Source organism: Prinia subflava, chromosome 1 (genome assembly GCF_021018805.1).
Source record: "Prinia subflava isolate CZ2003 ecotype Zambia chromosome 1, Cam_Psub_1.2, whole genome shotgun sequence".
NCBI lineage: Eukaryota > Metazoa > Chordata > Aves > Passeriformes > Cisticolidae > Prinia > Prinia subflava.
This window is the reverse complement of record NC_086247.1, coordinates 21,854,435-21,878,003: the sequence shown is the minus strand read 5'-3', so window position 1 is coordinate 21,878,003 and position 23,569 is coordinate 21,854,435. Positions and strand designations below refer to the sequence as shown.

General features: G+C 39.9%; 1 protein-coding gene across 6 annotated transcripts in view; it reads left to right on the top strand.

Annotated features, from left to right (window-relative positions):
- Nucleotides 1-1,101: 1,101 nt before the first annotated feature.
- VPS13B (vacuolar protein sorting 13 homolog B) overlaps nt 1,102-23,569 on the top strand; it is a 422,459-nt gene continuing 399,991 nt past the window's right edge. For 5 of the 6 annotated variants that reach the window (XM_063390281.1, XM_063390302.1, XM_063390285.1 and 2 more), the window contains exons 1-3: nt 1,120-1,294; nt 2,003-2,180; nt 9,649-9,792. In XM_063390281.1, coding sequence (XP_063246351.1) covers nt 2,034-2,180; nt 9,649-9,792 — 291 coding nt within the window. In that variant the 5' untranslated portion in view covers nt 1,120-1,294; nt 2,003-2,033. Of the gene's footprint in view, nt 1,295-2,002; nt 2,181-9,648; nt 9,793-23,569 lie in introns of all 6 variants that reach the window. The other variant, XM_063390273.1, reaches the window with a different exon arrangement.

Here is a 23,569-nt window from a genome sequence, read left to right as displayed (position 1 = left end):
ATTAACTCACCTATCCAGGGCATTTTCTGGGTGCCACAAGCAACCCCAAAAGGACTCAGAGCTGCTGGAGATGGCTTTTCTCTATGATCTACAGAAGGGACAGCACTCTGCTCTCTGGGCATGCAGAACATCAAGGGCATTCCTAGGTGTCAGGGGCTCCTCTCACATCTGCAATAGTGAAATTGAGAACCTAAACAGAACCTTGCTCTAAACCAAGCCAGAAAATGCACTGGGAACATACTGCTAACATATTTAGCAGACTGGGAACAAGTGTTTGCCACCACTGGGGTTTGCCCCATACGGCCATTTGTCAATTATAACAACAAGAAGCAAACCTTGGGGCTGGGGCTGCCTGAGGCGGTGGCACATCTCAGGGCTCACAGCGCTCCAGGCCGGAGCCCGCCGTGCCCCAGCTCCCCATGGCGGGGCTCACACACACCTGGGGGTGGCCCTGGCAGGAGCCTGTGCCCAGTGCCGTGAGCAGTTCCGGCCCCCTCAGTTCAGGAAACACATTGACGTGCTGGAGAAAGTCCAGAGAAAGGCAATGGAGCTGGGGAAGGGTCTGGAGGACAAGTCCTGTGAGGAGCAGCTCAGGGAGCCGGGGGTGTTCAGCCTGGAGAAAAGGAGGCTCGGGGATGACCTTGTCGCTCCCTACAACTGTCTGAAAGGAGGCTGTAGCCAGACGGGAATTGGCACCGCCTCCCAGAAAAAAATGGAGAGAACATGAGGATACAGACTCAAGCTGTGACAGAAATGTTCCGGTTGGACGTCAGGAGGAATTTTTTCACATAAAGGGTGATCAGGCACTGGAATGGACTTCCCAGGGAGCTGGTGGAGTCATCGTCCCTGGGGGTGCATGCCATGGTATAGTTGACATGGTGCTGTTCGGGCACAGTGACGAACACAGGTTCCTCACTCCATGACCCGGGCGGCCTCCACAGCCCCACTCCTCCGGACTCTGTCACTGTCACTGGTCCGCGCTGCCCCCGCCTCGCGCGGACGCCGGGGAAGCCCCGCCCCGCGGGCCACGTGACCTCTCCGCCCTCAGACGCGCGGCCTGGCCCCGCCCCGCGCGCGCGCGCCAAGCACTCGCGCATGCGCCTGGGAACCCGGAAGCGCCCGAGCGGTGGAGCCGGGGCGGGAGGCGTTGCCGGAGGCGCTGCGAGCGCGGCGCTCCCGCGGCCCGACCGGCCCGGGGTGGGCACGGAGCCTCGGGGCGCCCTGCAGGGCCAGGTAAAGGGGCCCTGAGGGGGCGTGGGGCCGCGGGAGGTGCGTGCGAAGATGTGTCCCGAAGGTACGGGCGCGGGGTTGTCGGGTTTGTGAAGGTGTCCGGGTAAAGCCGCGGCGGTGGCGGGACGGAGAAGGGTCTCATCAGGCCTTTGAGGGTTGGGAAAGCATGTGGGGAGGGGTGGGAGTGATGACAGACCTTAACGTAACCAGCTCGGTTCATGAAGGATGTTGGTTTCTTGGAGTTCAGGCTGGCACGAAACTGGCGGGGTTGCCTTGTACACGGTGCTGAGACCGGTGAGGTGCATCTAAAGTGATGTTTTAGTGTGGACTCTTTCCAGTTAGGAGTTACTTGTTTTTGATGTTATCAGGGTTAATCCTCTTGATGACTCCAGAAAGGAGCTTCCTGTCACTTAAATGCTACATGAAAGCATGGTGGACTGCTCCATCACCTTTTCTGTTTCTTCGTTTGCTTTTGAACACGCTAATTACTAATTCGTATATATATATATATATATATATATATATGTATACACACACAGAGATATGTGTGTGTGAGTATGCATACATATATATATATAACCTGGAAATTCATAAATGTAAATAGATGTGCTTGCATCTTTCTGTACATTTTATCTTCATGTGGAAGTATGTGAACCCCTGACTATAAATGATATTTAGAATTATTTTCATACATTCAAACAATGGGAGTGTTGCATTATTGAAAATTAGACTGGAGATATACAACTAATAATTTCGTGTCTTCTTTTCCTAGTGCTTGACCTTTAGTACAGAGATCTTCCAGAATGCTGGAGTCCTATGTAACTCCTATTTTGATGAGTTATGTGAATCGCTACATAAAGAACTTGAAGCCTTCAGATCTGCAGTTGTCACTCTGGGGAGGAGATGTTGTGCTTAGTAAACTTGAGTTAAAGTTGGATGTACTTGAACAGGTATGTTATATTTTAGCAGTTACAGTCTGTGTACTTGATTTACAAGAAGTTGGCTGAATTATTTTAGATTGGTCTGCACAGCTAAATAATAACTTAGTGCTTGCTGGTTTTCTTCTTATGCAAATATTTCCCCCCCTGCATTTAGTTATTCTTGCTTTAATTTTGTGCCATTTGTTTAGCAATGAATAGTAATTCTTTACACATTCTGTAAGTTATGGGGTGTGAGGAGAGGCTTTTTTGTGGACGTTTCTTCTTTTAGTAACTATTGTTTTATGGTATGAACATTAATTGAATTGCTTTTCCAGTCGTATTTACTAATTACATATAGTAACTAAGTTGAAAGGACACAAAGTAAAGTGAGATCTCTCTTTAATTATCTGTACTAAACCCATTTGTGTTCTTGGTATTGTTTTCTGACTCCAGATTTCATTGTTCCAGTGGTACCTAAACTTAAAAGTAATTGAGGAATAGAATGGATCATCTGGTTTCTGTGGATTAAAGCAAAGACTCAGTAAAACTTAGCTTTAAAACAACAAGCTTCACCAAGTAAAACACTAGATGCAGCATTTGGAGCCTGCTGTCAATATGAACTGGTAAAGCCTTAGCACAGGGGTGGTTTCCTTTTATGTATATCTGAGTTGACAATTTGGGTGTGTGAGACTGATAAAACTGCTTTCTGTTGTGCATGGAGTAGCAGGGCTTAGCTGGAGTCCTGTGGCCAGATACAGTACAACGAAGTAAAGGAGCTGAGAGAAATGCAGCCAATAATGGGAAATTTAGACAATACATCCCTTGAAAGAAGAATAAAATATTCAGGGCATGAATTTTTAATATTGACTAAAATAAGGTGAGACAAGATAGGGCAAGAATTATTTGGAACAGACAAGAAGCAATTGAATAAATTGCATGTTAGAAGACTTAGGTTAAACATAAATGGAAACCTCATTTAGGTGTTGGATTATTAGGCATTGGAATAGGCTGGGATGACTGGGTGTCCCTATTGGGAACACCTTTTAAAATGTGAAAGAAGTACATATGGTTAATCAGGAATCTACAATCCTGTTCTGGAAGAGGAAACAATCCTACAAGAGATCTTGTCCTGTTTTCTGCACTTTTTAAAGGACCTTACTTGTCTTCCTTCAAGTGTTTCAGAGTCTTTGTATTTTCTCCCAAGTCTCTTAATTGGTACATCTTGTCCATACAGCTGATGTTCTGTAGGATGTGTTCCCCCAACAGCCTTTTAAAGTGTATAGGTCATTAAAGTGTAAAACATACATTAAAGTGTATAGGACAAGGAAGGATTGATCAAAAAGGAGTTCTGGAGGTCATCTAGTCTAACCTCCTGTTCTGAGCACGGCTTTTGCCAGCATTATGTCAGACCAACTTGTGTTTTTCTTCAGCTGAGTCTTGAAATCTCCTGTCTTGTGAGAAGCTCCTCTCTGGGTAAGCTGTTTCAGTGTTCTGCTGTGCAGAGAGGAAGTTTGTCCTAATAACAAATGATGACTTGGGATGGTTATATCAAGCTTGCTGTGTTGCCTGGCACTAGAAGAATTTTGCTGCTCTCATTGGTGGTGTTCCCTTTCCAGTAGTTGCAGTTTGCTGGTAGGTGACCCCTTGCTTCATCTTTGCCTCTGAACTGCCTAAATATCCAGCTCAACCTGATGATGTCATTGCTCTTATAGTGGCAAGTATTGCCATATGTACCTGTGCTCATGACTTAAACACTTTGAGTGGGAATGTGAATATGCAATGGATGCAAAATTTAGCTCAGATTCATTGTTTTTACATGATTTAGCTGAGTGTTTGTGAAAGGTAGTTATCTTCATTTGGCTCTTATTATTCTTCCAAGCTTGTCTGGACCCATAGACTGTATTTAGAGTATCTGCCTTTTTTTGTTTGGAGGGGATGCTGTTGATTTCTGCTCAGCAGAACTCTTTGAGTAAGCAGTATGTGGTAATACAAAGTTACGAAGCCCTTGCGACTGGCAGGAGCTCCCTCGAATAGCTGGTCTCTGGTCTCTAAACATTAACAGTGTATATCACTGTAGCTGGGTTCTCTCCCTGGATGGATTCATGATACTCAAGGTTAGTCCCCTTAACTGCTCTGCTCTTGTGACACTGTTCTGTCCTGGGTCGTGATCCCCAGCCTGGTGCCCTGCTTCTTATCTGACATCAACACAACTTTAATTTGATGCTTCGGGTTCTTGGATACAAATCCACCTATCCTGGATGTATTTGTCTAGAGCCTTAAACATTTTCAGAGAGTTCCATCTTCTGTGGAGTTATACATAGCTTTTTGGGAATGTTAGCATGGGTGCCAAACTACCTGGATGAAGCAGTTTATAAGAGATTTGGGAACACGTGTGTGCTTCCTGCTCCATGCACTTTAGCTGATGTGAGTGTTTCCATGTCATGGTGTGCTGGTATGAGCCACCAAACACAATCCCAAAGGACAGATGAGAACAAAGCATAAACTGCTGTTTGTTTTATAGAAGGTTTTCATTTATTTTTGTGACCAAGTTGGAACCAATACCTCTTGAAATCAGATGAAAAGTTGTTGACATAGAAAATTTACCAAATGAGAATGTTCCAGTGCCTGAAAATACTTTGCATTTTTTTTACATATATTTATGTAAGTTTTATACTCTTGTTAAACTAAGCTGAATGCCATTGTAATAACTTTTAGGGTCTGTCCTTCTCTCTGTCCCCCTTTTTTTGTACAAACCAGTTCTGTAGTGGAAGTCAAGTACTAGTTTGTACTTGGCTTGAATCTTCTAGGTACAGTGTAGCTTTTGTATATAGTGGTGTCATTCTCTGAGTAGCCAGTTGATTTTATAATAATTATCTTTAGTTGAAGATTAAATCTAATAAAATTTTGATATTCTTTCCTGTCTGGAATGATTCAATTACTACAAGACTAAACATTCCAAGAAATTTTCCATCTGTACATAATATGCAGATAATACAAAAACTACTTCAAGGAAGTAATTAGTAATACAATTTTGAAACTCATACATTAAATATTGTTTTTTGGAAAAGCATTTTAAACACTTTTGTCAAGTTCTGTGTGAAGTCCCCATAGTACCAGAGGCAACAGAACCATTTCTGAATTTGGTAACTTGTTTGTGTGTAGTGTATCTGTTGACACAGTGGTGCCAAAAAGATAACATACATTGTGATCTCTTCTTGCTGCTTGTGTATATTCCCATAATTAGTTTTTAGCAGTTTTGCAAATGCAGAAGGGAAAGATTAAGTAGTCTTTGAAAGACAGAAGATATTTTGGTTTAAAGATTATTGAATTTTATTATTGTGTGGATCTTGTATATCCAGAAGAATTTGTATAGAAAGAAATGTGAAAAATTCTAATGCACTGATTATAATTTTAAGGAAATGGAAGCATGAAATAACCTTATTTTGGGCCTCTGTTGTGTGACACTGGTTACTTGTGCAATGCAACCTTGACTGTGAAGAAAAGGTATTTGAGTTAACACTAATGTGGAGGACAAGTACTTGCCTATCACTCCAACTTTGAGAATTGTCTTGTGTTTTAGAGCAAGGGGAGATTTTAGGCCAAGGGGAATTGTGATCATCTAGTCTGCAATCTTACATGGGTCAATTATTAGTTAGTTACGGGTCAATCCCAGAAGTTTGGTTTTAGTCATATAAATTTTTGTGGAGGATTTATATGATTAAATGGAAAATGTAAAGTGTGAAGTCTAATCAGTCATGGGTTTGGAAGAAATATTAAGAATTTCAAGCAGTACATAATGAAAGGAGAAAGATTGCATAGGAAACGGAGGAATAGAAGTGTTCTTTGTTATGTCATGTTATGAGCAGGTTACTTAATTTGGTACCCATTTGTATTGTCTACTGAACAGTACAACAAAGAGTTCTCTACATTGTTTTATTCTAATTGCCCTAGCCGTTACCAGTACAATGGGTTTCCTTAATGTCAGATAACATTCGTATCTAAATTTCCTTTTCAATATGCTGTGCATTTGCTTTTATCACCTTTATTTTGAAATAATTCCTGCTTTGTTTCTTTCAATATCTTGCAGTTAACTAGACAAAAGAGGGAATGTGTTAAATCCATCCAGTGAACAGTGGAAAAACAGCTATTCTAGAATGCCTATTGAAGTAAAGACAAGTCAGGATCTAAATAGACACCGTGGTATTAATGAGTGACAAAAACTCACGCATCTAAAAGTGGAGAATAGGAATTTATTTCTGTTATTGTTAACTGTGGTAGTTTGCTGATCTCTGAAACCATTGCCTCTTATGTTGTAATGTATTTTTAGATTGCATGTTTTTTATAATTTATTTCTGTGCCACACTTCATGTGTCTCCCCAATCCTTGCCCCCCAAAAAAGCTCTGGGACAAAAGACACTGCTCAATTTATTGTATGATTAATCATCTAGCAAGATCTGTAGCTAAACAGCTCAACATTTGCTCTTTGGTATGTTAACTAAAACTGTCTGGATGAAAATTTAGTGTTGCTTGTGAGCCTAGGGCTGAATTTTTAGGAGAGACTTTTGGCTAAAGTCCTGAAGTGTAGTAGTGAATAAGATGAAGAAAAAAAGCTTTGTTAAAACAAATTAAAATTTTTCTTTGAACTTTTAATGAGAAAGTCTGAAACTGTCATCTCTTTAAATGGGGACTTCAAATTAGATGTGACTTTTTGTAAGCATGGCTGAAGAAGGAGTCAAGAGGGTTTTTTTTAGTATGAGATGGGTGTGGTTTTTAAAACTTCATTAATCAATAGTCATTAAGGCCCAAAAAATAATTTACAAACTGAAAGCTGTACTTGGCAAAAAAGAGAGCTATAATTTTGTGTGGTTTCCTCCTCTGAAGATTTTGTCAGCAGTGAATATACAATGCTCTTAGCTCCTGGATACAGGTAAACTTTTTCATAGTGCCAGTAAAAGGTTTAGGAGGTGTCAGTTGTTGAACAGGGGAAAGTGTTCCCTAAAGCTGCTCCTCTTAGCAGCTGTTGTTGCTGTGATGGTGTGGGTACTGAGAAGAATAGTTGACTTGCCTCTAGTCATCCTCAAGACTCTCTCAAGATGCAAACCTGCCACAAATGTAAATGGTGGTTGTTTCAACTTTGAGCTTAGGAGATGGTAACTACTTAAGAAAATAAAACTTTTTAGGAGGTTTCAAACATATCACAAAGATTTGATTATATATTAATTATTCATGAATTTATCACTGATAAATGTATTTATTCAATATATTTAGGCAAAAAAAATACATTAGCTAGCTTCACAGAAATACTGTATAGGCATACTTTAAGACTTTATAATACATATCAAATAGTAAATGCAAAATGCCCTTGTCCCCAAATTTTATTCATATCAGAGTTCTTTACAGGAGGGATAGATCTAGGCTCAAGCAGTGCAGGAAAAGAGGCTTTCTGGATCCACTGGTAGATGCTTGTCTGAAATTCCCTAGCAGCTTGCCTGCTTGGTTTCTAAGTTTTGTGGACCTTCTCTGTGTAACAGCTATTCATTCATAGGAATTCTGAGTTGAAGGAGATGTGTGTACCTAAACTGAACCAAGGGGCAAAGCTGCTTAAGCCGTGGCTTGCCAGGATAATTCCAGAGTCCTGAGCAAAGGGACTTTGTGTTCTTGAGTGTATCAAAATATGGTCAAGAACCTCTGTGTGCTGGTCAGCAGCAGGCTCAGGGGCAGTCAGCAGTGCACCCTGGCAGCCCAGAGGACAAACCCCTTCCTGGGGTGCATCAAACTCAGCATCCCCAGCCGGTCACAGAGGTGCCTGTCCCACTGTACAGCCCTGGTGGACAGCCCTGAGCTCTGTGTGCTGCTCTGGGCCCCACAGCTGAAGAATGAGGGCAAAGGATGAGACTGTGTCCAGAGGAGGGCAACAAAGGTGATGAAAGGGCTGGAGGCAGTGTCCTCTTTGAGGGACTGAGGACTTTGGGCTTGTTTCATTTGGAGAAAAGGAGGCTGAGGGGTGACCTCACAGCTCTCTGCAGCTTCCTGAGGAGGGCACATGGAGAGGGAGGTGCTGAGCTCTTCCCCCTGCTATTCAGGGATAGAACGTGTGGGAATGGTTCAGAGCTGTTCACAGGAGGCTTAGACTGGACATTAGGAAGCATTTCTTTACTGAAAGGGGGGTCAAACACTGGAACAGAATTCTTACAAGAGGTCTATGTCCCAAGCCTCTCAGTGTATAAAAGGCATTTGGAGAATGCCCTTATAACATATTTTGACTTCTAGTCAGCCCTGACTTGCTCAGGCAGTTGGTCTATATGGTCATTGTAGGCTGGCCAAAACTGCTTCCCTGCATCTAGGAGACTTAGATTCACTTATTTCTCAACCTGAGAACATACTACACATGTAGTTCCCAGCATCTAAGATGATGAAAGCACCAGGCTATAAGCAGCTTGAAGTGAAGATGTGTTGTTTTTTTCTCCATTAAAACCTGATAGTAAAAAATATCAGAATATGAGATTAGAAAGGTGAAGAGATGAAGCATCTCTGAAACCTGAGCATTAGAATACTTAGTATTGAGTATACTGACTTAAAATTCTAACATATGAAATATTACTTCTTTATTTTATAGTAACAATTGTTTTCATTATTCCAAATCTTGATTACTTGTCCTGAGACCAGCTCTCTAGCCTGACCCTTCTGTTGGTTAAGGGTCTTATTTTTTTCAGAACCCCTGAAATTACTGGGAAATTGCAACACTTTGTATTGTATGTATACCAGTTTACTTAGTTGGGTACGTTTAATCTAAACTTTGGCACCTTATTTCCTTTGGAATTGCTGCAAGCAGCAGGTGGTTCCCTGAAGCTGTCGTGCAGAGTTGTGATCTATGCTGCGTGGAGTGCCCAGACATTTGTTAGAAGCTCTGGACTGGCTTGCACAAGTTTTTAAACCAGTGACATATCTGCATTAGACCTTGCTGTGCAGGAGTCTGGTTTGCCAATGAAAAATTTAATGACTTTGTGTTTACTAAGCAGTTTGATGTGAAAGAGGCAACAGTGGGCCAGTCTTAAGAGAACTGAGATCTTAAAACTCTTAAGCATTGAAATATTTCGAAAGAAATTCGAATGCCTTGCTGTGGCATTGTCAATGTTTCATTCCAAGTTTGTGCTCTTCCCAATAATACTGGTTGCGTATCAGTTTAAGTATTTACCTTCACCTTGTTTGTTTCTACTTGTACCTTGAATGGCAAAACATTTTGCAGTAGCTTCATGTGAGAGAGAGGTGGTTTTAAACTATCATTTGTTGTCAAGGACATGGTAATCCAAATCCAAATGTTGCCTTTGAACAGACTAATTGTGACATAATCGTGCGAGTGATTATAAAGGCAAATGCTAAGTCCTGTGGAACACTGCTGAATAGGGGAGAGAGAAAAACTTTGGACTTCTTCTGTGATAATGTGTCTGGAATTTTGATCTGTTTAAGTAGTTAATTCTGCATTCTTTGTTGTTGTTAGGAGCTGAAACTGCCATTTACTTTTTTAAGTGGGCATATTCATGAACTTCGGATTCATGTGCCATGGACAAAATTGGGATCAGAACCAGTTGTCATCACTATCAATACAATGGAATGCATCTTGAAGTTAAAGGATGGGGCTCAGGTAAGAAATGTGATGAATGTTGTTCCAACGTTGGGAGATTCATGAGAATAAGAGCTTCAATAGGTCACTTTCTTGAAAGTCTTCTGAAGAATCTGGCATGTGAAGCTGGGATCCCTTTTGTTTTCTGAGAAGCTAATATTTTTCTTCTTGTCCTGGCTAATGTCTTCCCTTATGCTTATTTTTAAACTCTACTAGCTGTAACTGTGTTCTTGCAGATGTGATAGCAAGTTAAATAGTGCTCTGTCAGATTTTTTCCTATGACTTGAAAAGAAATGGATTTCAAAACCAATATAGCATCCTGTGTACTTCCAGCTTCTGTCTCCCAAGAAGCAGTGCTGGTTGCTTGTGTCACGTGTATGTGGCACAACTCAGCACTGGGCATTTTTCAAAACCCGAGTTACTATTATTAAAGGAATGCTTTGAAGATCCTGGAGTCTAAGTAATTTTTACCTTTAGAAATTATACTGCTTGCTTGAGTGTTCTTGGAAGACTTCTTGTGTGTAAGGGTCTTTGGGGATTTTTTTTTTCTTTTAGTTGCTCAGAATAATTTGTGCATTAGGCTGTTTTCACAGGCATAGGTAAAGTTTCCTTCTGACATAGAGAAGCTGAAATATACAGTACCTCAATTTTTGTCATATGTCTAACTTAGTTAACCAAAAATACTTGGTTATGTTAACGTTGAACTTCTGGATCTTTTTTTGATCAGCATGATGCTTTAATTCTAGAGAGGCTTACAAGTTTGTTTTGCTTGTTTTTTTATAAAGCCTTGTTCACATTTTGATTTCAACAATGCTTCACTTGTATTAAGAATCATGCAAACAAAAATTCCAGTTCTTGAAAAACTCAAGTGTTTGGTAGGGTGCTTGATGAGCTGTTAACATTTAACATCAATAACTAGATACTAGGCAGCAAGAACATTGGAAAACACTTTGCTATTGCTTGGTATTTCTTGATATATTCTTTTACAGTTACAGAGCTAAGAGGCTTTTGTGCTGGAGTAGAAATCTCTAGTCCTAGCCACCCACAGAGGACATGCTTGCATTCTGTAGTTACACTTAATCTGTATGCAGATGTGGATGTGCATATATACACTCCACCAGCCAAATGTTACTTTCCCAATGTTAAGGTAAGCTTTTGAGACCAGATGTTCCATGAGAAGTGTGTTTTTGGAAGCAGCAAATTGCAACTAATTATGAGTTGCAGAAAAGGATTTGTAGCCCATGACTTTGTGCAACCCAGAACTAATATTTGATATTGGACCTTGCAGATGGCTACTGCTGAAATGATCAGATTTCCTGCTTGCGTGGTATTTGAAACTTAAATTTTGTGGTGCATACATCAAAAGGTCAAGTGTCATGAATGTAAAGCACTCTCAAAACAAGTATTTGTTACAGATGTTTAAAATTCAGAGGCAGGAAAAGAGTTTTGAAAATTGCAACTGACATTTGAACAAATTATTCATTGGTATGTACGCTCAGGAGGGTAAAATTTGGGTCTGTGCCATAGAAGGATTATCTTTGACTAACAAGAATGTAGATGAAAACACTTTTATGCTGTTTTCTGAGGATATGGTTTAAAAAGTTGACAGGTTGAATTTCATTTTTTTGAATTACTGTTTGAAAGTGTTCAAAGTATGGCAGTGTACTTGGCTAAAACAAATTGTCATAAAAATTTTTGTGATCAGTGAATAAAAAATATTAATGAAATGAAATATTTCTGTGGAAAATGGTAGTAAAATGAACTTTCAGCGAGTTTAGCTCCAGGTGGAACTGTTCTGCCAAGCACTTTGTGTCAGTGAAGAGCATAATTGGCAAGAAAGCTTAGTTAATTCTCAAATTGATTGGGTCGACCCTGTATTTCCTTCCTCAGGTGAGACCTCTAATGAGCACAGGCATAATTTCACCTGAGCAAAAAATAAAGTTCTAGACCTCAGCTTAGTGAGATGTGTTTTCTTTGGAAAGGTGCTATTTCAAACAGTGCTTCTGTTGAAGATATATGAAGATGAAAATACATGGCATTGTTTGAAGCTATTGTCCAGTGGACCCTACAGATTTTGTAAAATGGGAGAGAGGGTTTTGCTCACATTTTTGAAGAGTATCAATTCCCTGGGGTGCTTTTGTATATATGTATTTTACTGTGGTGCTGTGTCAATGTTAGTTCAGCTTCAGTGTTAGTTTAGTTAGGTTTTTTTCTTTTTTGTGCTTATTGCAGCATCTCTTCAGCTAAGTTTGGATTAGACAGCAATGGCTCAACTTCTAGTTTTATGCAAAAATTCTTTTTCTAAGCAGAACTGTTGTATAAATAGTAAGTTCACTTAATGATGTCCAAAATCCAGAATTCTGTAGAATTAGTGATATTCACATTTTGAAGGTCTTTGATTTTCCCCTTTTTCTTCTGTGCTTTTCTTCCTTTTTCTCCTTATCCACATCTGATACTACTACTTCTAAACGCCAGATGTTTAATGTAGATACTTTACAAGAAAATGAAACTGAAGTTCACCAACTTTGCAGTGAATAAAAGGGTGTTCTATTGACCATGCTGTGTATGTGCACTTTTGGTTATGAGTTTGGTTAGTGTCAGTAATTGAAATGGAATTTGGCTGTGAGATGTTTCACAATGCTTTTTCATATCTATCAGCCTAATGCAATTGTGCCTGGCTTTTTTTTTCTTTTGCTCTTGAACTAATCTTCTGCAGCACTGAGTTTTAAGTATGAGCATTTGTAATGTTCTCAAATATGTTGGTATGATTTTTAAATCTGTTCTTTAACACTTTAATGTGATTCTGAACTTTGCTTGACTTGTGTTTAAGTTATCAGAATTGACTGTCCTGACACTGTGCTCCATGAGTACTATATTTTGTTTTAGAAAGTCATTAAAGTTCCAGTATTTTATATTATTCTCATTACCTATCTCTATATATTAAATCTCTGGGCTTCATGTAGAATTGAAAACACTTTTTAAAATCTGTGTTGATTGCTGTTTTTCCTCTGAGAGGTTTTCTTCCTTTGTCCTGTTGGACTGTTCTTGACTCTTTTCTACACAAATCCTTTTTTTTAATATAGTTGAAATTCTTTGCTCCTTTCTCTTCCCCTCCCAGTGCCAAGGTATCTCCATGCCAAAACGAGAAACTTTAAATTCAGGTAGTGCAGATTGTGAAGGACAAGTCTGTAAGCCTGTGTCTGTTTTCTTCACCTTTCTGCCCCTATAACTAACCACAAGACTCTTCTTCATGTTTAACCTTAAATTCAGTGGGTTTTTTTTATCTTGGAATTGATGCAAATGAGGAGGTCAAGGAGAAATGTGTTATTTGTATTACTGCTTCAGATTTAAGTCCTTGCCTTTAAGCAGAACACAGTGCATCAGAAATATGCTGATGTGTATGAAGGCTCTCTGTACTCCAAGGATAATTAATTATGGAACTGGGAAGACTGTTAGGCTGAAGCACTTGGAGGGGCACAGGGAAACCAAGCAGTCTGGATCAGCATACAGACCACTGAGATCCTTTCATGAGACATTACAAAGAAAGATGTGAAGGAATATAATGACTTTGTGGAGGCAGCAGAGAACAGCCCACAAGTGTGACTATCAGAATGCCAGACACATTCTTACCTGACAACTGGCAGAGACTGCTGCCAAAGAACGCTGGGAGCAGGAATTGGTCCTGACCAGGAAATGATTGAGGTGGGAGATAAGGTGTGTTGACAGATTATGAAGGACTTTGGAGGTGAAGACAGAAGGCTTGTGTTTAATGAGAGTACAGTTATATAAAATCTTTGCTTAGGTGGTAAAGCTAGCTCCAGATCTGAGGCAGTGGTTTAGTGGTTTTTTTTCCTCACTTGGGTTGTAGTAGTTCAGTTGAATGTGGCTGTATGGACAAGCAGTGCTGGTTTTTTATTTGTCTCTGAGTGTATTGTTCTGTGACAGAACAAATATGGTAAGACTTGAAGTCAGAAGACTTAATTAACAGCATTTAGTAGCTCACTTTATGCTTTTTATTTGCTCATGTGGAAGCTCAAGGTCTTTATTTTTTACGTAAATTTCATTTGGTACTTACTTTCATAGATAGTCTATTTAGTTCAGTAAATCTGATACTGAGTTTTAGCAAAATTTAAGGTGAAGCTTATATTGAGACTTGCTCTATAGGAAGCAAACTATGTTACCAGCTAGTGTTGAATCATATCAAATTAAGGGTTAATATGAAATTCTTACTAAGCAGCCAGTTCATAATTCTCTTATTTGTCTTTTAGTAGACTAATACAAGAAAAAAGAGAATTTTATGTTTCTGTGTGTGCATGCATACAAATTAGTGCATATATGAGTAACAAGAAAAAATTTCCATATTATTTTGAATTAAAACAAATGGCTTCATACAAATCAGACTGTGATTTAATGTTTTCTGGAGGTTCAGGAAGGTTTGGCAGAGTCTTTTCTTGTGTTTTGTGCCATTTTCTGTCAAGAACTCCTGTCTGAAGAGTTATGTTTTCTGCGAGTTGCTTTATGTGAACAAAAGTATCCTAGGTAGGAGGTTCTCTTTCAAGGACATTATCCTTTTAAGGGATAAATGTCATGCCCCACAAATGTCTTGCAAAAACATTAAATAAACTTAATCTTTCAATAGAGGAAGTAGTAAAGGGAGGCTGTAACAGGTGCTAGAAAAGTCTTTGCAGCATTTGGTTCAGACACTTTATTGTTTTTACCCAGTGATTTCAAATGAGAGGCTGAGGAGGAGATGAGCAGCTTTGCTTAAAGTTGGATAAATACTCACTTGTACTAGCGGGGCACGCAAGAGTGACCGTGTAATTTACCTATTTTTGTTCCTACTAACCACTTTAATAGACTTTAAAAGCAAAGTATCTGATGCTTTGGCTTGCAGTAATTCTACTTATGAAAGAAGAAATTACCTTTGTGAATTTGTTGAAAGACTCCTGCAGGTGTATTTCTTAATGCTCTAGCTGTAGGTGTCCTGCCACTGCCCTTGTGTTGTCTCTCTCTGAATACCTGTCTTGTTTACCTGAATGCCTGTTGATGTGTTCCTAATTTTGGACAGTTTTCATGTGAATTTGCCAGTATAGTTCTGTTTGAATCCTTTCCGGGTCTGAAACTGATTGCTGTGAAAGGTATGAGACATCCTGCTTGTTTCCTTCTGTGCTTATTCCTGGACTCCTAGGACGTCTTTCAGTGTTGGTATGTTACCTACAGGCAAAGATAGTGTGGCGCTTCTGACCTAATCTTAGTGCATACTCTGGGGGAATGAACCTTGCTTTTAGGTGTGAGCCTTGCTTTTAGATGTTTCTGGTAAAGAACAAGACTTGCATAGTAGGTACTGCTGCTTTCTGGCCTGTGCAGTCCTGGGTGACATCTTCAACAGCTGTGCTGTGCCTAACTCCTGAGAGCACCCACAGGGACAAGGCATAGTAACTGGCCCAGTATCATGAGAACACAGGTTACTTGATGTGAGAAGGAGCTGACTGGGAGGATGCTTTTCTGAGCAGCTGAACAGTGGATGAGCAAGCAAGAGGGGCGTTGTATGAGTGCTCAGCTACAGTGCTCAGTGACAGGCATATTTACTGTGGTAGCAGGTTCAAGGACAGAAAAAGCAGTTGTAATTATAGTTGGGATTGTATTCTTGCAAGGAGCTCAGGTTTTTGAATGCAGTTTTTTGTCAAGAAAATCTTTTGATGTTGTCAAAACAGTTAACAGTCTTGATGATTTTAAAAAGCCTTTTCCAACATAAATGATTCTATAATTCTAAAATCAGGTTGGTCATTATTACAACAGATATTAAGACTATATAACATCAATGATTTTCAATACCTTTTTGGTTCAAATGAATGCTCTTTTCATGTTGTGAAGAGAGAGCAAGGTAAGGATATGGCCCTGTGTTGGTATAAGTGTTGCAAGTTAAGGAAGCTGCCAGGAGCTGTGTGTAGTTGGAGTTTTCCCTTCAGTTCCTGTAGCAGTGGGAGCAATAGTATCTAGAGAGCAAATGTTGCCTTTTCTCATCATGTTTTCTGAACGAGATATCTTTGTACTTCTGTTGTGGTGTTCAGACCAAGTTTGTGATCTTGAAATCTCCTGGCTGTTCAAGCTTACTGTGCTTTGACCTCTGTTACAGGGTTGTCTCACAGCTAATGGGCTGGATACCTTTTTGGTCAAACTACCATTCTCCTACAGAACGTTAAAAGGAAAAGGTGCTGCGGCTGTTAATTGAAATGTGAAGAGCTGTCTTGTGTGAGCTCGTAATAGAATCAATATTCTGTGATCACCAGGCATGGTGTGTCTCACACTGGGAGGGAATCCTGTGAAATTAGGGTTTTTTTTTCTCCCAGAAGCTGTTTTGGTAGTCTAGGTTCAGAAAGTCTGTATCTCACCTACATTTAATGCCTGCTTGTTTGCTTCTCATAGTTAGTGTGTCTGTGACAGTAGACATCTCACAAAACATCTAATTATGGAAATATGCAAGCACTACTTTTTCCCCTCCTCTTCTCTATTGTGAAAGCACATCCCTCTAGTGCCCTCTGAAGCTGTGGAAAATTGCATGTTCTTTTTATCCAAGGGTTCAGAAAAGGGTTTGTATGTTAAGAAAGTGGGATCTGAGCTTCCAAAATAATGGATTTCTGTCCGTCTATTAATTTTTATAATGATTTAAGTAGCAAGCCTTCTACAAACCCTCTGGAGTTGCTTTCTCAGAATGTAATCCCACTCAGACTAGAAGAATAAGGAAAACTGTCTGTGATAGTCAAGCAGGTCCCATATTACAGGCAAAGACCAATGCTTGATATCTATGTGTTCTGCATTGAGAGGAGACAGCAAATTAATACTCACCCATGTTCTATTTCCAGCAGTGGTTTTTAATTCTGTATCAGCAGTAGAACATTCTGGTGTGAGATTATTTGTCAAGAAGACTTCAGTGTAAATTGGAAGAATTTTAGGCATATGAGGATGCAGTGATACCTTAATAAAGAGGGTGAGGGACACTGGCACAACCAAGCAGTGCAGCTGTACTTCAGATTGTCAATGAAATTTCTTTCTCTAGGCATTGTGGTGGGTTGACCTTAGATGGCTGTCAGGTGCTCATCAGAGAGCTCTATCACTCCCTTCTCAGCTAAACAAGAGAGAAAATATAATGAAAGCCTCATGGGTTGAGCTAAAGATAGGGGCAGATCACTCACCAGTTACTATCAAGGGCAAAACAGACTTGATTTGGGGAAATTAATTAAATTTTTTACCAATCATATCAGAGTAGGATAATGAAAGGTAAGCCCAAATCTTAAAAATACCTTCCCCACCACTCCCATCTGCCCTGGCTTTATTTCTGATTCTCTACCTCCTCTTGCCAGTGGCACACAGGACAGTGGATGGGGTTTTGGTTAGTTTATCACACTGCTGCTGCTTGCTCCTTAGTGGAAGGACTTCTCCCCCTGCTCCAAAGTGGGGTCCCTCCCACGAGGGACAGTCCCCCACAAACCTCTCCAATGTGAGTCCTTCCCATGGCCTGCAGTTCTTCATGAACTGCTCCAGTGTGGGTCTCTGCCATGGCGTGCAGTCCTTCAGGAACAGCCCAAGGGATCACAAGTCCTGCCAGCAAACCTGCTCCATTGTGGGCTGCTCTCCCCGTGAATCCACAGGTGGTGCCAGGAGCCTTCTCCAGTGTGGGCTTCTCACAGCATCACAGCTTCCTTCAGGCATCCACCTGCTCTGGTGCAGGGTCCTTCACAGGCTGCAGGTGAATCTCTGCTCCACCACGGGCTGCAGGAGCATAGCTCCTTCACCACGAGCTGCAAGGGGATCTCTGCTCCATGCCTGGAGCACCTCTTCCATTCTTTCACTGGCCTTGGTGTCTTCAGGGTTCTTCAGTTCCCATGTCCTTATTTCTCTCTGCTCTGGCTGTAATTGCTGCTGTCCAATAGTTTTTTGGGTTTCTTTCCATCTCAGATCTGTTATCTGGTATTTATCACTGATGGCCCTGGTCAGTGCCAGGTTTGTCTTGGAGCTGGCACTGCCTCCATCAGACATAAGGGAAGCTTCTAGCAGCTTCTCACAAAGGCACCCCTTGTAGATCCCTGCTACCAAACCTGTGCCCTGCAAACTCAGTCCAGGCAGGAGCCAGTGAAGTCCTTTTGTCCTTCATGCTAGCACACCTCAAGGTTGTAGTCTCATTATCACACACAGACAACTCATACTTTTGCTGGGGTTTATTTTGTGCTCCCATGTACTGCAGAATCAATTGCAGTACTGGTAGACAGCAAGAAGTTTCTGCTTTTCATATTTTGGAAGTAAAGCTCAAATTCCTGATGTATTCTTTCTTTTGCCTGAACTATCTCTTTCTAAAATGATGGTTTTCTTTGGTTTGCAAAAAATTATTGAAAGATGCAGCTGGTAGCTGAACAGCTAACTTGACATGGCTGCATGATCTTAGAGCTGCTATCTCAGTGGAGAATTGCTGTTTGAAAACAACTCTTTTTCAGCATTAGTAATGCCTGCCAGCTGTTGGGGTTTGATGGAGGTTCAAGGCCTCGGGTTCCCTAGCTGCCTTGTCATAATTCATAGTACTTCAATCTTTTAGTATACTCTTATGGTTGGTTTGTCTTAGACATATGGACTAAGCATCTTGTCATCTATCCCAAGTTCCCTTTTTGCTTTTCTATAATTTAGGTATTTAAAATTAGGAATGGTTTGGGATTTTTTATTACTATTTGGGTATATTGGCTTAGGCTGGCTCTTTGCCTTTTTGTCAGTTGTGTGTTGGGAAACATACCCTTGCCAAAAATGAAATAACATTTTTCAAGTTTTAAACAACTTATTGCCCTCCAAAAAACCAGTTTAATTGTCCTTTAAATTCAAGGACAGAAATATACTTACTTATGTGTAAATGTGGATTGTATACATTACTGTCTCAATTCTTCATACACAGTGTACATGAATCTTCTTTTAACTGCCAAATCAGTGTCCCAGGTTTGGGGTCTGACGTCTTTTTTTAAATGCTTTTGTGGTGCTGGTACTGTACCTCAATTTATGATCTTTCTGTAGGCTGTTGAGAAGCCTTGCAGCTGCAGAGATTGCAGCTTCTATTTTCTTCCTTCAGCTGGTGAAGTTTGAGGCAGCCAGATTGAAATGTGCATATCCTGCAATCAAGAGAGCTCTTCTGGAGTCCACTCTGATTTGCTATAGTGTCCCGAGTATATTTACAAAAGTAGGCACTAAATAATTTGTATCAGATTTATGGTGTTGTTAGGTTAGTACAAGACACTTGTTTGGAGCGTGACTTTTGAAGTTTGTTGGTCTTCTGTGGAACCTCAGTTGGAATTCTGTCGTTCTCAAGTAGCAAGAGGAAGGGATAATGGGGATAGGTGTAGTATAGGAAGGAATACTGAGGCACCTACATGGACAAATGGGTTAGGTGAGAAAAGATTAAAGAAAAATGATGGCTGTGAAGTCACCCCAAGACAGGAAGGGTAGGTTTTTTTGGGTGTAGTGCTGGTGATCCTTTAAGCTTTCATATATTAACAGGTAATTCTAGATAGATTGTTTAATCAGGTGAGGGTAGCACGCTTACATGAAGAATTCTACTTGTTTGCCTTGGAACACCTGACTAGCTGAGAAATATCTCACTTATTTTGGTGGAACATTTTTAGGGTTCCATATTTTGGAAAAAAGTAATCCTAATTTTAAATGTGTTAGAGTAGTTTTCCATGTATGTATATATTTTTGGGAATCTTGCATAGGGGCTGAATTTATTGAATCTGTCATAACATTTCAGACCTAGTAGTTTAATATATTATTATTTTTTCCTATACTTTGAAGAAAATATTTTCAGACCAGATTACTAAAACACAGTTATTGCATGGGTTTGTTCTAAAATAGATATGGATATGGGGCTTGCTGTTTTCTGGATCAACTTGTATTTCAACAGAAATCAGTTATTTATGTGACATGTGTTTTGGATTTGTACTTTTTAAAAGCCTCGTTCTTTTGGGCAGACACTCTTAAATTAATCTGTGGTTCTCACTACTTTATTTTTTTTTTAATTCCCCTATTTTTTCTTATCCCGTTCTTTTATGTTTGTTGGGTTTATTTAAAATACTTAAACTGTGGGCACTGACTTCCTAGCTAGATTCCTCCTTTCTACTTAGAATTCCAGTTTATAATGTAGTTTCTATCTATAATTGTCCTTTACCTCTTGGCTGTAGAAGTTGATTTCTTTTCTTTCTGGAATCTCTTCACTCATCCACGTGTTATCTGAGCGTATCCTTGTCTGATCAGCCTCATTCCACTAAATTATATATTGAGTAGCTATCAGCTGACCTGCTGAACTGATCTTTCTGAACTACAGCCAATACTTTATTTTTTTTTTTCCCCGTGTTGTGTTTTGGGACTAGAGTGTGTCCAAGACCCGATATCTCTATTGCAATGCCATGTCAATGCACTTGGCAATTTCAACATTGACAACTCAACATAGAAAGTGAGGCAGCAGATTGGGTTCATTTTCAAAACTGAGTTGTTTGGAAAATAGCGTGTTGAGAATTCAGAATCTCAAAATTTAGTTTTAAATCAACAAATTATTATAAACATGTTCTTTCCTCCCCCGCCATACTATCTTTGTTGATGGAAAATATTTATTTTCATTTGCTGAAAGTTTAAGTGTTTAAGAGCTTTTTGCACATGGGCTACTGCTTCTGAAAACAAGAGCTAGATAGCAACCTGTGAGACTTTTCCTGGAAATGGACTATATTAGAATTGGAGATTTGTTGGCACAGAAGGTGCAAGCTGTGCTTGGGAGCGTGTTCTGACTGAAGCATTTCCCCATGTCTTAGTTGTGGAAACTTGTATATTGTTGAACATATTGTTATCAAATAGGGCACAGGTAGCAGTCAACCCATTTATCTCTCTCTGTCTCCCCCCTATCCCCTTTATTTTTGCTTCCATAGTATTCTCTAAAACTAATTCTAGAGTTTGACTGTAACTTGCCAGTGGTAAGTCATGTTCCATTAAAAAAAGAAAAGAAAAATTGGAAATCAAATTATGTAAGTCAAGAGCTGTTTGACCCACAGATATGCACACTTCTCTTTATTCATGCACATGAAAACTAATAAACCTATGCCAAATGCCTGTGTTAACAAAATCAGTATTATTTGTTTTAACCAAAAGCAGGTGCTTCTCTCCTCAGCACGAGGTATCTTGTTTCTGTGCTCATCTCTGTATGAGTTCTGGCCTGTAGTAAAATTTCACTCCAGTGAGTTGCCTCTTACACCTTTTGACACCTAAAATCTGTGCATATCCCACTTTCCTTGTGAAGTACTTCAAATGGTGACAATTGAGTAGTGTTCCCCATGTGGAGGGGAAGCCCATGTTCCTCCTTTTACTCGTTTAAAGCTGTAGTTCCTTATTTTCTACTTTGTAGTTCAAGATTCCTTTCTGGAGGGATTGTGATGTTCCTTAACAAGTGAGGAAGCAGCAACCCCACTCACCTGTTGTACTGCACTGCTGTAGGATCTTGTTCTTGAGACGCCTGTGTGTGGGTGTATATATGTGTGTGTGTATTTATGCCTATTAAAGATAACTTTCCATCTGACTTTTTTATTTCATTATTGCTTGATGGTACGAAGGAATAGTTAGGACAGGAAATATGGATTGCACTCAGTACATAGTAAACAGTTGCTTTGCATTGGCTATAATATACTTCACATTAATCCAGTTAGTAAGGCAGTGAGAGCAGGCAAGAGCCATGTTCTGATGGCTTTGTGGGCAGGCACTGTCACACATAGCCAGCTGAATGGTAGTCAATGTTTATTTAACTTGCTTCCTTCAAACAAAAACTTTTTTTTATTTCTGGAGTTCTTTAATCGACCCATCTTCACAGGTTCTGTGATCACTAGAAAACTGCAGACCCCAGACTATTTTACACTACATAGTACAGCTGTATTCTGGCAAGTTCAAGAGTGTGAATGTTAAGGTTGTTTATAAAGCAAATCACCTGAGTATGCTGTGTGGAGAGAGGACATGAGATGTAAGAGCTTTCTAACCTGCAAAATGAACTTGGAAGCTGAATGTCAGGTTGAACTCCTGGCAAAGCACCAGTTAGAAAGTGCATTGTTGAAATGTAAATAATAGTTTTGTTCTGTACCAGCTATGATAGTATCCAGTAATTTTTTGGTGCAGTGGCTGTGCTGTGCTGCTGGGGAATGGAAGGAATTGCACAGAGCAAACCAACATTATAGCAAGGAAATGGATGGCATAATTTAAATGTTAGAGCTAATTGACTGATTTTACTAGTATTTTAGAACTGTGGAGTATGTTGTGGGTCTCAAAGTCATGGATTTGAATGTGAATGCAAAAGAATTGCTTTTGGTGTGGCTTAATATGCTATATTTCTGGGAAAAAAAATCCCAAATAGTCAACAGGTTAGTAGGTAAAAAAAATCTACTGGTACCACTAATGTAACTATTGCTGATGAATTGCATATGCTTATATATTTCAGATGAGTTTACCTGTGTTAAGGTATTTATTGCCTCTGGGATATGTATGAGTACAAAGAGAGTTTGTCTGTCTAGGTACATGAATTTTCTAAAATCTACTTTGAGTGACCATGTTCAAGAAAACTGTCAAACTATCACCTTTTGGTACCTCCAAAAGGGCTGTTGGCTGTTGAGGTCTTCTGGACGTTCATTCCTGACACAAGTCCCCCTTGAAGATAATTCTCTGGCTTGCTTTTATTATCACATCAAAATTAGCAGGGAAAATAGCACATCGTCTTCCCAGAACCTTGTTAATACATAATGATTTTTGAAATATGTGACTAACTTAAATGCCAACACTTACAAAAATAATTACAAGTGTTCTATTTGTAAGTTTGTGTTGTGAGACTATACATGGAGATAGAGAGGAGGGTGATAGAAGGGTTCATCTGTTTGAGGCCCTGTACTGCAGGATTGTCCTGGACAGGAAATCAACTGCGTTGGTCTATGCCAGCCAGCAGATCTGTTCCTCCCTGCCACAGTTCCTTTACTTCCCTTTGGTGTGCACTAAGCTTTTGGAGAGCAGAAGCTGGCATACCATTGATGAGACTAAATTTGCATTTGCTGTCAGGCAGCTCAGGGTTTAAACCTATACCAGCTGCTTTTAGAACAAGGTTGCCACAGGATGTCTCCTCTTTTCATGGTGGTGCACCTGGTAGAAAGGATTGTTTGGTTTCTTTTTTGCTGTGGTTAATTTGGTAAATTAGTATTTGGGAGTGATCTCATAGCACGTACTCCTGAATTTTGGAAAGGAACACATTTACACAAGAACAGAGACTGACAGTGATTTCTGCAATGTAAGAGTTGAAACTCAGATACCACGGCATTGCTGATGTATGTTCCAGAAAATAGGCTTACTAGGACAAATGAAATTACTAACATGTGAATGGTGTATTTGTCTTTATAAAGTACAGAGGACCTGTTCTGATGTGTAGATACAGTTGTATCAAGTAGAAGGATTAAAAGTAATCCCTGTCCATTTACTGATCTTTACTCAACTTTTTCCCTGACCTACTTACAGCAAGGAAATGTAATGCCAATAGTCAGTGTCTTTGTTCCCAGGTACAGGGAGAAAGGGTTTATATATCATCTTTGGCATTATTCCTAGAAGTTTAGGGTCATATTCTGATTCAGCTTTCCCGGTGTAGGTCTGGACTGCTTCAGTCGATTTACTTTGGAGTAATTCCAGATTTGTCCCAATCCAGCTGACATCAAATCAGGACCCTACAATCCAGCTTTGTTTCATGTAGTTGGGTGAAGAG